Source organism: Cyanistes caeruleus, chromosome Z, assembly GCF_971803275.1.
Source record: "Cyanistes caeruleus chromosome Z, bCyaCae1.hap1.1, whole genome shotgun sequence".
Taxonomy (NCBI): Eukaryota; Metazoa; Chordata; class Aves; order Passeriformes; family Paridae; genus Cyanistes; species Cyanistes caeruleus.
The window spans coordinates 42792622-42805629 of record NC_141732.1 but is presented as its reverse complement, the minus strand read 5'-3'; the positions used below and the strand labels follow the sequence as shown (position 1 = coordinate 42805629).

Below are 13008 nucleotides of genomic sequence, written 5' to 3'. Positions count from 1 at the left end.
TTAAGCTAGTTCTGTATGCATGTTTTTAGTAACCAGACAGAAATAAGAAATCAAGACCACCATCATCTTCTGGGGAAAGTAAATTAGTCGACTGACTGTTTGGTTATATTTCTCTATACTATTATTCCCAGTCAAGGGACTCAGCTAATCTAAGACTGGACACCAATATTTAGAGCACAGTGGTAAGGTTAAGGTAATTATAGTCTGAGGGATTAGCAGTCAAATGTTCTAAATTTACTAAGTTTGCACAAATAACAAGGAACAAGTCTGGATCTTCAGTCATTTATTTTAATGTAGACCACTACACAAACATCACATGTATGTTCAGTTTTCTGTAGAAAATTGATTTATATGGTAGTCTGACACACACAATGGTAATTTCCTGAAAATTCAGAATACTGGCAATGTAGAAAGGCTCCCTCTTGGCAGCTGTGATTCTTGAAATCGTATGATAAGTTGAAAGTGTTTATTGGGTTGTTTGTTTTCCTGATTCAGAGCTTGGAAATGGCTGGTTTTTTCATTAATGTTTTGTTGGTTGATTCTACAATGAGTCTTATCTCAAGGCATTACCATGCACAGGACCATATACATTTGTTCTGATTCCCAGAATATTTATATTCATTGAGGGTTTACTCAACTTCCTTCTTTCAGTACTTGCATGTGTGATTTTTTAATTATTATTACTTTTATTTTATTTCTTTTTATTTGGCTTCCCTGCAAGTTGGGAAGTTTTCCACCAGAGTTGAAGTAAATACCACAGAAGCTGCCTACAAAAGTAGAAGTGCAAATAGTTTCTGAATTTACAAATACTTCTGTATGTAGTTATTTCAGTCTCACACAGCTTCATCGTGACAAACTGTTTCCTTTTGTTGAATCTCCAGACTATTCTGTGATTTCACTGTGAATGTTATCAGGATATAAAGAAAGTGCAGAAAGGAGAAAACTAAAGTATACACTTAGTAACTTTGAGAATTAACATCCATCAGTGCTTTTTAAAATCCCAAAGTTTATCCACGTAACAAGAAATAGAGCACCTGATCATACTTTACATGTTTCATAAATGTAGTTTACCACATAACACTTTTTCTGTCAATCCTTATAGGCACTGAATTTATGATTTAAGTACACAAAACCTGATCTACCTTTTAATTTGCTCATAGGACTTCTGATGGTTTTATTCATTGAAAAAAAACAAGAATGTTGTACCTCTTCAGTACAACCAATACTTGAATTTAGGGGATTTCACTAGCTTCTAAAGGATCATTTTTCACATGAAAAAATTGGTAATTTTTTTGCATATCTTCTAATTATTTTTCTTTTTTTTTTTTTTAAAGGGCTGGATTAACTGTAGAAAGCATCTTCCAGAACTGGCTGGATACTTCTGGAATACCAAAGGTAAATATAAAATACCAGGTCACAGTTCCTTCTGGAGTCTTGATTTTCTCATTACATTATATGTTTTTAAATCACTACCTGAACTTGTAACAGGTATAAATAAACAGTTTTGATGATGACTGCTTTCCGCACCTTTGTATGGCTTTAGCTTTTACCAATTGCAGGTTTTTTCTTCTACAAGTGTCTCAACAAACCTGCAAAATTTATCCTAGAAATTAATATTGTAGTCATATGAAAGTATACTTTACAGTATGATGGAGTCTATTCAGTGTAAGGAGCATTGTTCACAGTTTTTGGAATATGAATTATTTGAAAGCATTACTGACAGCAGTAATTAAATGTTAAATTATTTGTACTTCGATAACTTGTGAATTTTGTGACTTGCTTATTAATCTGCTGCATAGGTAACATCTATTTTTGGTGTTCCAGCATTGAGACTAAGTTTTTTTTTCTGCTTTTAATACTAAAAGGTTTTAGATTAATTTCTAAATTCTGTGAACTGAAAATGCTTTGTTGTGTCTGTGCTATGTGAGGTCTCTGATTATTCATTTTGGACCAAATCTGGGATGAGATAACAAATAATATCTGTACATTGATCTTTGTAAAACACAACTTTATACAAAGTAATTTTTAGCGTATTCTCAGGACTCAGTTTCTAACTGATTTCCCCTAAGCAGGCATCCCCTGTGATTGTGATTGATTGTGATTTACCCTGCCTACTGCTCAAATTTGTTTCCACTTGTATGAGTATTTAAAAAAAAAAAAAAAGCAAATAAACCACCAACTTTTAAACGTTAGAATGTTAAGTTCTGGTTTCCATGTGCAGAAGTTCACATGCTTAGGCAGCATGACTCAGTGAGCATATTTGCAGGTAGAATTGACAAAATAACTGGAGAGCTCTGACAGTGGTCAGAGAACCTGATCTGTACCCAGACACTGTGGCTGAGCTCTTCCCTTGACAGCCTGGGAGATGTGTGTGTTCACTGATCCCTGTATGCTGTAGAAGGCTTTTGGGAAAGATCTACCCTGAGATCAAAATGTTTCAAGACTATTTGAATATGTTGTAAAATCAAGGTGGAGTTTGTTTTTTGGTATAAAGCTGTTGAAAATAAAATTAACTAGAAGGGCAGAAAGGAAGCGATAGTGTTATCATGCATCTTGATGCTCAGTCATTTCCTAGAAGAGGACCTTGCTCTTAATTCTCAGTTTTGGTTTTTGGTAAAAAATTTATACACATTGTCAAACAGCTGATTCAAGAATATGGGGGAGATTGATGTTGCATAGCTGTAGCTGTAAGAGGCTGAACTGGCTCCTGACATGTAAAAGCTTTCTCATCTACACATATCTTTTTGAGGATGTGCTTTATTAATGTCTGACAATCAACTTAAAATCACGAATTAGGAAGATAGGAGCAGACTAAAGGACTGGAAATGGTTTTGACTAATGTGCAAACTAAACTCTGTTTTCCTGAGCGCCATAAGTCGCTCAGAATGAATAGTGAGTAATTTCATTATACCCTGCAACTGTCTGTTGCTTATGTAAACAAAACATGTATCAAAAATATTTCCATACCTAACAGGTTTTTAAGTTGTTTGAAATTTTCTTTAATGACTACAGAGATGTCCCTGGTATTTTGACTGTTCTATATAAAAAATGTCAACAGGAATTTTACTAATTTAGTACTCTGCTTCTGAGCATCTGGTGCTCACCTCCTCTCTCTCTTCCTTCACTCAGTTATATTGTTGATCATAAAATCATAAATGGTTTGAGTTGAAAGGGACATTAAAGATCATCCAACCCCCTGCCATGGACAGGGACACCTTCCATTAGAGCAGATTGCTCAGAGCCCCACCCAACATGGCCTTGAACACTTCCAGGGATGGAACATATACAGCTTTTTTGGGAAACATGGTCCAGTGCCTCACCATTCTCACAGTAAAAAACTTCTTCCTCATATCTGACCTAAACCTACTGCTTCAGTTTGAATGCATTCCCCCTTGTCCTGTCACTACATACTCTGTAAAATGTCTCTTTCCATTTTTCATGTAGGCTCCCTTCAGGTACTGGAAGACTGCAATTAGGTTACCCTTTCTCTTTTCCAGGCTGAAAAAACCTAACTCTCCAAGTCTTTCTTCACAGGAGAGGTGCTCCATCCCTCTAATCATCTTGGAGACCCTCCTCTGGACTCACTTCAACAGACTGATGTTGTTCTGGAACCCCAGAGCTGGATGCAGAGTTCCAGGTGAGGGGCAGAATCCCCTCCCTCCCCTGCTGCCCACGCTGCTTTGGATGCAGCCCAGGACACATTTGGCTTTCTGATCTGGGAGTGCCCATCCATATCCAGCCTCTTACCCACCAGCACCTCCAAGACCTTCTCCCAGAGCTGCTTTTGACCTGTTCATCCCCAGCCTGTGCTGGTACCAGGGGTTGCCCAAACCCAAGTCCAGCACCTTGCACTTGTTCTTGTTAAACCTCAGGAAATTCACATGGGCCCAGTTCTTGAGTTTGTCCAGGTGCCGCTGGATGGCATCCTGTTCTTCAGGTGTGTCAACAGTACCACTCAGCTTGGTGGCATCTGCAAATTCTTTGAGGGTGCACTTGATCCCTTTGTCTGTGTCATTAATGAAGGTGCTAAATAACACAGGTCCTAATACAGACCTCCGAGGGATGCACTTGTCACTGATGTCCATTGGGACTCTGAGCCATTGACCACTACCCTCTGGATGCAACTGGCTAATCACTTTCTTATCCATCTAATAATCCACCATCAATTTTCTCCATCTCCAATTTACAGAGAAGGATGCTGTGTCAAAGGCTTCACAGAAGTCCGGATAAATGACATCTGTAGCCCTTCCCTGGTCCACTCATGGAGTCATTCCATCAGAGAAGGCCATGGAGTTGGTCAGGCAGTACTAGCCCTTAGTGAGGTCCTGCTGGGTGTCTTAAATCACTTCCCTGTCCCTCATGATCTTCCCAGGCACAGAGACGATGCTGACAAGTCAGTAGTTCCCAGGGTTCTCTTTTTTGCCCTTTTTAAAGATGATTTATACTTGTCTTCATCACTCGTTAGGATCTTATGGGAACCAACTTCCACTTTATTGAAAGAACTGGAGTTGTCATCCAGTGACTAGGAAACCTTATTTCCTTTGAGCTTTATTAAATCATTAGAGGAGCCTTTATTCCTGCAATTCAGACTGTAGAGGTTGCTTAGCAGCTCTCAATATGTTCATATCTGTAGTGTAAGTATGACCATAATTACTGACTACAGAACTGTAAATAGTGTAGGTATACTTGTTTTACAGGACCTGATATTGAAATCTCCTTTTAAAGTATTTAGATTATTTCAGCAAACTAATAGCCTGGCTAATTCAATGAATCTATATGAAGGCATATAAGATCACAACGTACATGCAGATGAACTACGTGCATTATAAACAGCAGTCCAGAAACGGCACAGAATTTAGTCTCTCTCATGTAGTTTACCAGGGCTAGGGTGTGCTGACAGGAAGGTTTCTGTCAGCCCCTTTGGGCACAGTCAGTGTGAGCAGGATGAGGTATAAAGTACCCACTACAACTGCCTACTTTCTTTCAGTACTGGAGCAGTTGGAAAACTGGAGCAACTGGAAAAGCATCTGGTGGATATCTGCTTCAAAGATGTCCCAAATGCATAGTAGCAGCATCCTGCACCCTACACACAAGATCCAACAACTTTCTGCTTATAGCGCTTGTAAAACTGATTCTGGAGTCCTATATGACAGTTAAAGTCACTCTTAATATTGCAGCACCTACTATGAGAAATTGCTTGAGCAAGCATTTAAACATTTTAAATTAGAAATACTAAGATTTCACTGCATTTGCAGAGGAAACCTCCTTACTGGAGAGACTATACTTTGTAATGGAATTGGGTAATGTGTATTGTGCTGTACTTAAATCCCAATGTGATTCCTTTATATCTCTCTCATATAAGAATTTTTGTATTTTACACTTGCTGTGGTGTTTTTGTGTTTTTATTTCCATGTGTTGGTGGATTTTGCACAGGAAATTGATGCCATTTACTGAGTATAAAGAAAAGTCGCCTCAAGTGGTTCATTTACAGCATTAGCTATCGATGTGATTTCATGAATTTTCTTCTGTGTTATATTCAAGTCTATCCCCTGTATGTAACTGGTACTCTTTAATATTCGGTAACCAAATGGTCACTTAAAACCAGAGTTCTCAGCCCACCTCTTAGTTGACTATCTTCACAGCAGTGTCTGTCTAGCTTAAGGACACTGTAAGGGTACAAAAAGGTATGCAAAAGACATATACAGCTAAGTACTTTCTCCTCCTCAGACTGCTAAAGCAATTTTACCATCTTCCTTGCACACAGGAATCTTGTATTCTCTATATTTTGTATTCTTTATGGTCATAAGACATGTCATCTGTCTAACTCAAGATCCTGTACTCCTTTACTTGCACTTTTTTACATTTGCCATTCCAAATTCTCTTTCCAACTCTGTCCAAGGAACTGCAGATATATAGATATAGATGGTACAGATATAAACATATACTCCTTTATAGTTGCAGCTTAAAACTATTGAAACTTTAATATTTGTCAATTTCCATTACTGTTTCACTCTTGGAAAAGTTATCTGTTCTTTTCTAAATACTGGTCTAGTTTCCAGGCTCAGGTATATATGAGCAGTAATCAAGAATAACTTGATGTAAGAGAGTCATACAAATAAATAAAATCAGAACTTGGCTTCCTGACATGAAAAAAAAAAATTCTGCATGCCAACTAACATTTCCAATTTGTTATTTTCTAAAACATGAAAGATTAATGTTATGAAAAAGGAAGTGCGGTTATAACCTGGCCAATTCTTTCTTACACGGAAGAGTGCCACTCCACAATGGTTGGTTTCAGACTTGCTGAGCAGGGTTTTCTCACACACAAAACAATAAGGAATATAAAAGATGAAAAGAAAGTATTTCTCAAATACAAGCTTTCATGAGAGTTTTTTCCTGGGGACATGTCATGGTGGTATTAAATAAGGTAAAGTATATTGTGTGGTTGAAAATACCTTTTATCAAATCATGCAACCTTCAGTATATACTTCTGTCTCAGAAGTGACTTATTAACTTTAGACAATGAGTTAAGCTGGCAAGGAGTAGAATCAGAAGAAACAAATAGCTCTACAACTGGAGAACACCTGTTAAATCACTGTAGTCCACTTCAAACCTGCTCATGATGATTTGTTTTCCTAAGTACAATTGAGTTGTTTCTTTCAGTATATGCAGTGTTTAATTAGAATTTAAGGCCAAAAGGCCATATGCATTTTTAGGAAGATTTTCTCAGCTCTGCACAAATTTGTCTTTGTCTTACATTGCGCAATTACTATTGCCTGATTTTTTTATTCTACCCTAGGTAATTAACCTTTTTTAAATAAGCTTTAAAGTCTTTACCCTTTTTTGAGTTCTGTTGTACACTGTTTAACAAGTAGATTATTAATCATTAAGTAGTCTCTGCATCATAAAAACTTCTAAATGTATTTAACTCCTTCCAGTTTTCATCACTTTTTATTCTGCTTTTGAAATGGCACATGCTATTATTTACTGGTAAATTTCCTATATTGATTTTTTCTTACCTGTGTATTTCAGTTGGTATCTTGTGTAATGAAATTGATCATCTCCACATTTACCCTCCAGTTTATAAAAAAAAACAAAAAAAAAAAGGAAAGGGGGAGGGAAGAAAATAAGAAGAGTGGTTAGCCTCCTCCTTCATGATTTTTAGTTTCTATTATGTTCCAATTCCCTACACTGTAACCTGTAAGTCTCAGTATCACAGAATGAGTCAGGTTGAAAGGGACTACAGGGGGTCCTCTGGTCCAACCTCCTTACTCAAGGAGGGTCATCCTAGAGCACATTCCACAGGATTGCATCCAGGCAGTTCTTGAATATCTCCAAGGAGGAATAGCAACCTTTCTGGGTAGCCTGTTCCAGTGTTCCCACTCACACAGTAAATTTCTTCCTGGTGTTCAGGAGAAACTTCCTGTGCATCAGTTTCTGCCAATTGCCTCTTGTTCTAGTGCTCGGCATCACAAAGCCTGGGTGCCTGGTTCCATCCTCTGACACACTCCCTTCAGATACTTCCAGATATTGATGAGGTCCCCTCTCAGTCATCTTTTCTTGAGGCTGAACAGGGCCAGCTCCCTCAGCCTTTCTCTGTAAGTGAGATGTTCCAATTCCCTACTTACCTTCTTAGCCCTCCTCTGGTCTCTCCACAAGCTCCATATCTCTTGTCCTGAGGAGCCCAGAGCTGGACACAGCACTCCAGATGTGCTTTACCTGAGTAGAGGGACAGGATCATCTCCCCTGACTTTCTGGCAATGTTCTTACTAATGCAGCCCAGGCCACCATTGGCTTTCATGGCCACCAGGGCATGCTGACTCATGGACAGCTTATTGTTCACCAGAACCTCAAGGTCCTTCTCTGCAGAGCTGCTTTCCAGCAGGTTGATCATCTGGGATTATTCCTTGCCACGTGCAGTAATTTGCAGAATTTGCAGACCCTGAATTTGCCTTTACTGAATTTCAAATGGTTTACCTCTGTTCATCTCTCCACCCCGTCGTGGCCCTTCTGAAGGGCTACACAGCCCTCTGGGGTATTGGCCACTGCTCCAGCTTTGTGCTGTCAGTGACCTGCTGAGGAGGCATCTGTCTCTTGTCTGAGTCACTGCTGAACAAGTTGAACTGCAGACCTTGGACCCAGGACTGACACTTGGCGCACAACCCTAGAGAGAGTCTCCCAACTAGACCCTGTGACAATAAACACAACCCTCTGGGATTTGCCATTCAGCCAGTTCTCAGTCCACCTCACCGTTCTGCTCATGTAGTCTGCACTTCCTGAGCTTGCTGTGAAGTTGTTATGGAAGATGGTGTCTAAAGCCTTGCTGAAGTACAGGAAGACAACATGCACTGCTCTTCCCTCATCCATCCAGATTGTTGTCCCATCACAGAAAGCAATCTGGTTGCGTAGGAATGATTTTCCTTATGTCATGTGATCAAATAGCTTCCAGCTTTAGTATAAACACCTCAAATATGACCTCACAATTACAAAAAATTGAAAGAGGTGATAGCACTGTTGTATCCTTCTCCTAGTCCCTTTTGTTATTTTATCTTCCCATTAAAGTTAATTCTCATCCACTGTTCCACCCTAAACAGTATTTCCTGATTAAGGAATTGCCAACAGATACTTCAGAGTATGTACAGCTGTTAGTGTATCTTGCAAGACTGCCATGCCATGTTTTCTAATCTTGATTGAACTCTGGGCTTCAGCTTCCAACAGTCACAGCAGCAAATATTTTGCCTTTTTTTTTTTTTTTGCCGGTTCTTTTCTCCTATATGCACTGCTTTTTGTGGCTGTGATAAAGCACTAGTTTCATGTCCACATACTAATGGACTTACTTGTAAGTCATCAACATGTCTGGAAATACACAGCCAAAAGAAATCTTCTGATGGTGAATATTAATTTATTAATAATAGATCTGGTTTTGTTTGTAAATGGTTAACTCTTGGATTTGAGAAACCTAGTATAGTGGAATGTGCACCTACCCATGACAGGTGAGTTAGGACTATAAGGTCTTTAAGATCCCTTTCAATCCACACCATTCTGTGATTCCATGATTGACCTATCTGAAGAAGAATAACAAGTGCAAGGGAAGGATTGGAAGGGAAACACATAGCAAAACTATCTAAAAATTTTTACTGAAATGTAATTTTTTAAGGGTTCTAAATAAATGCAAGTAGAGTACTTCTATGGTTTTATAAATTTTAGAAGGATGTCATAGCAGCAATTCCAGTCCTTAATATGATTTCTGATAAAGCAACATATTCTTAAGAATGGCCCTGGCTTTTGCCCCAGTTTATAAGCTTTATAGATTTCCTGTTTCCTTTTGCTAAGACAGATGAAGGTGAAGGAATAGCTCTACAGAAAAATAGTTCACAGGGTAGCAGTTATGGTCAATAACTAACAAACCAACCACAGTGAAGTATTTTAAAAAATATTTAATAGATAAAAAAACACTCTTACTAAACTTTTGAATTATCTTTACCTGTTCACCTAGGTTTTACAGAGGGTACCCAAACATTTGTCTTGCATTAAAATCACTCTCACTGAATGAGAATGTAAGTTGAAGGTATGGATTGTTAACACTTGCTATTTCTTATTATTATTAGTTATGCCTTATTTTGCAGTTTTTCTTTATGGATGTACATAATAACTACTGATTGGTAGATGGCAACATTGGAACCAAGTACACAAGTGAAATGCTCATTTTTTGTTGAGATACAGTAAGTTAGTAGGTATTGGCAGTGAGAACGATCTGTTAAGTACAAAAATCTCATTTAAACATAAATGATTTGGAGAAAAAACAGGAAAGGGGTATAATTTTCTTCCATACTTATTAGAATTCAGTACTGAAACTGTTAGATTAGTTTCAAAACTGGTGTTAAATATTAGCCCCAAGAACAAATGTTGCTATTTAAATACAAAAAGTTTGATGCTTACTCCTTGATTAATTTTTTATCTGAAGATAGAGATTTTTGTGTGTATTTTACTATGAGTGCAGAGAATATAACTGATTCAACTGATGGATGAATTCTATTTGAGAAATGATGTGAAGAAAGCATAGCAGCTGCCTTAAGATATGTACTTATTCTTGTACATGGAAACCACAGTTTGAATAATAGGCACTTCCCCTCAGGAAAATTGGTTGGTTGGTTTGTTTGTTTGTTTTTATATTAGCAAGGGTTGCAGATTGGATCCAAAGTTCTTCAAAATTTTATTGAGTATAGGTCAACCATATAAATTATTTAATGCCTTCTATAATGATAACAAGCACAATAAGAAAGTTTTTGAATATGAATCATCAGTGCTGAGGTTTTTCTGAAATTATCAGTTTTACTGGCAACATTATATACCATTTTCTTAGAAGAAGAGATTTAAGAAAATATAAAAATGTAATCAAACAATGTGTATGGTACTACAGCATTCATAAAAGTTAGATGAATCATGAAGATAAATCAAGAGATTTGTCTTTATGTTCTTGACTCTTTGAAAAATGTTTTAGATAAAGACTATCCACCTGAAGTTCTTCTAGATAGATCATAGTATATAGAAAATTTGGTATTTTGTTTGTAACAAACTATCAAAAAAGTTGTAAGGTCAGTTATTATTTAAACAGGTTTTCTGTTGATCTAAAGAAGGTTATTGGCATAAAATGGCCATGTAATTGACTTAGCCATTCCTATAAATTGCCCTTAAGATATGCTGAATGAGACACAACAGTGGTGTATTTTAGTTTCTAGAACAGTTTGAAAAGTTCAAGAAAATCACTTATATAAAAAAATACGTCATTAAGGTCAGTAAAGACCCAAATTTAGTACAGAGCTCTTCAAGTTCAGGCATGGTTTAGTCTTGTTATAAATTTAGAATGTTTGATGTAGTTTTTTTCTGTATGGCATATGATTGCTGATTTAGAGAAAAAGACATTTGAGATCCAAGTAGCATTGTTACCCAGTATTGTGTGATCACATTTAAAACTGGGTAACATGCTGCCTCAGGTGAGATGCCCATATAGCAGTGAGTAACTTGGGGTCTAGGCTGAATGTAGATAGTATTTTTTAAAATTTAGATTTGTAAGTTTTGGCCGTAACATTTTAGTGCCTCTGTTGTTCCAATTTCTAGAAGTGAAGTTTAAAACTTCAGGAGTTTTAGGAGTCTCCATTAATTGAATAATTAAGAAAAAAGTGCTTTTGAGATTCTCAGCTGGAACCATGAGTCTACATTGAGGATGAGAAGGATGTTTTACTGGTTTTAGTTTAATGACCTACTAAAACGCTTGCCTCTCCAGTTAAAAGCTAGATTTTTCACAAGTGTCCTTCTGTTTTTCTTCAGACTACCTTTCAGTGTCATTAAGTTTAGAAGTAAAGTACTTGTAGTAGTATAGTAAGTTTGCACAAGTTCAAGAAATTGAAGTGCATTTGAAACAAATTTTCAATTTCTGAAATAATTGTGGACTGGATTCCATGTGTTTGTTCATCAGTTTAATAAATCTCAAGCAGTCATTTTTATTCCCTTTTCCTATTAACTGCACTGCTGAACACAAAAGCTGTGTTACGTGCAGAATGAGTGAGCTTATCCATTGTAGAAAGGAGTTATGTTTGGTATCTAAAGAACAATAACAGTTTGCTGCCTGACTGATCAATGCTGGATCAAGTTCACATTCCCAAGCTTCCACTCTCCCACATACGTACACAGGAGGCAGAAACATAGCAAATAGAGGGAGGACAGGCCCTCTTTTATGTAGAAATGTTGAGCTTAGACTTGTCTAATAAGGACACAGCTGGGCTTACATAGCAATAAACATAAGTTTTAATTATTGCTTGTAAAAACATCAGAAAAAATGCACAGAAGTTAGCACTAATTAATTTTTAGCCTGCTCATTGTTTTCTTTACTCAATGGAAACAAACCATAAAGGTTTAAAATATCTTTCATGCTACATTGACAGATTTTTTTTCTAGTTTTTGTAGTTTTTTTTCTATTAGTGTATAATTAGGAAAGAGTAGCCTTTGAGATATCTGAAACCCTCCAGTTTCAAATTCCTTTTAAGTAATTTTAGTGAATTGGAAGGGTGTGAAATAACAAGAAGTCAAATGCTACTCTAGGAAACAATATTTGAGATCTCTTTAGTTCAGAAAGAAAAAGAATTGGGCCTCAAACTGAGGTAAAAATCTTATGTGATAGGAACAAGTTGCTGTATACCCTCCAGAGTGGTCTATGATTTTTAAAAGAACACACATTTTACTTCCTGGAATTTTTTCCTAGGCTTTTAAAAAAACTTGTTTGTAGCTGAAAGGAGTGAATACGTGGGGAAGATACATTGTAACATGTACTCTGTATCTGAAATACATGCAGCCCTCTGTGTGCTGACCTGAAAAACTGTGATTTGTGGATTAACGTGTAGTGATTCAGTCAGAAGCTCAGAGTGATCCTGAGGGTTCAAATGCTGCTGCTGTATTTCCAGCTGGCTAGACTTGAGAAGGGAAGTTCTTGCTTTTGAGCCCTATCCTTTTTTTCAGACACTGCAGAAATGCTGAGTTACTGAATACTTTTTGAGAGCAGATGATAACCAAGTTTTTGTAACAGTCTTCATTCCATCTCCACCAGTTCATTGTCTTCCACACAAGTCAGCATGAGCAATGTTGAGATATTTCTCAGTTTATAGTACCTTACTTATTCCTTTTGACTTGGTGATGCGTTAGAGTCAGATTGAAGACACAGATGTTTATCACCTCTTCAAAAATGGAAAATAAGTGATTTTTCTAAAACTTATGCCATGTCAATAAAGAAGGAATGCTTTATCTATTCTGTCTGCTCCTTTCTAAGGTCAACGAAGAATTTAAATGCTGAAATGAGAATGTCTGAAGAAAGATAGTTTTGAAAAGGCTACAGAGCCAGTATGTGTCATGGTTCAGTTTATGGTTAATTGTCCTTAACATATGGGTCAGCAGTATATCCTGGCCAGAGGGCTGGAGAACTTTTGTTTTGAGTATGTTTCATTAGTAAAGCCATCA

The 13008-nt window shown here is 37.1% G+C and overlaps 1 protein-coding gene across 25 annotated transcripts in view; it reads left to right on the top strand.

The window, feature by feature from the left end:
• Window positions 1–13008, top strand: part of AOPEP (aminopeptidase O (putative)) — a 191831-nt gene that overhangs the window by 89383 nt on the left and 89440 nt on the right. For 24 of the 25 annotated variants that reach the window (XR_015280671.1, XR_015280672.1, XR_015280670.1 and 21 more), the window contains one exon: window positions 1335–1395. Coding sequence is in view for 11 of the 25 variants with exons in the window: in XM_086868364.1 (XP_086724490.1) it covers window positions 1335–1395 (61 nt within the window). In the remaining 14 variants the exon portion in view is untranslated. Of the gene's footprint in view, window positions 1–1334; window positions 1396–9496; window positions 9569–13008 lie in introns of all 25 variants that reach the window. The other variant, XR_015280673.1, reaches the window with a different exon arrangement.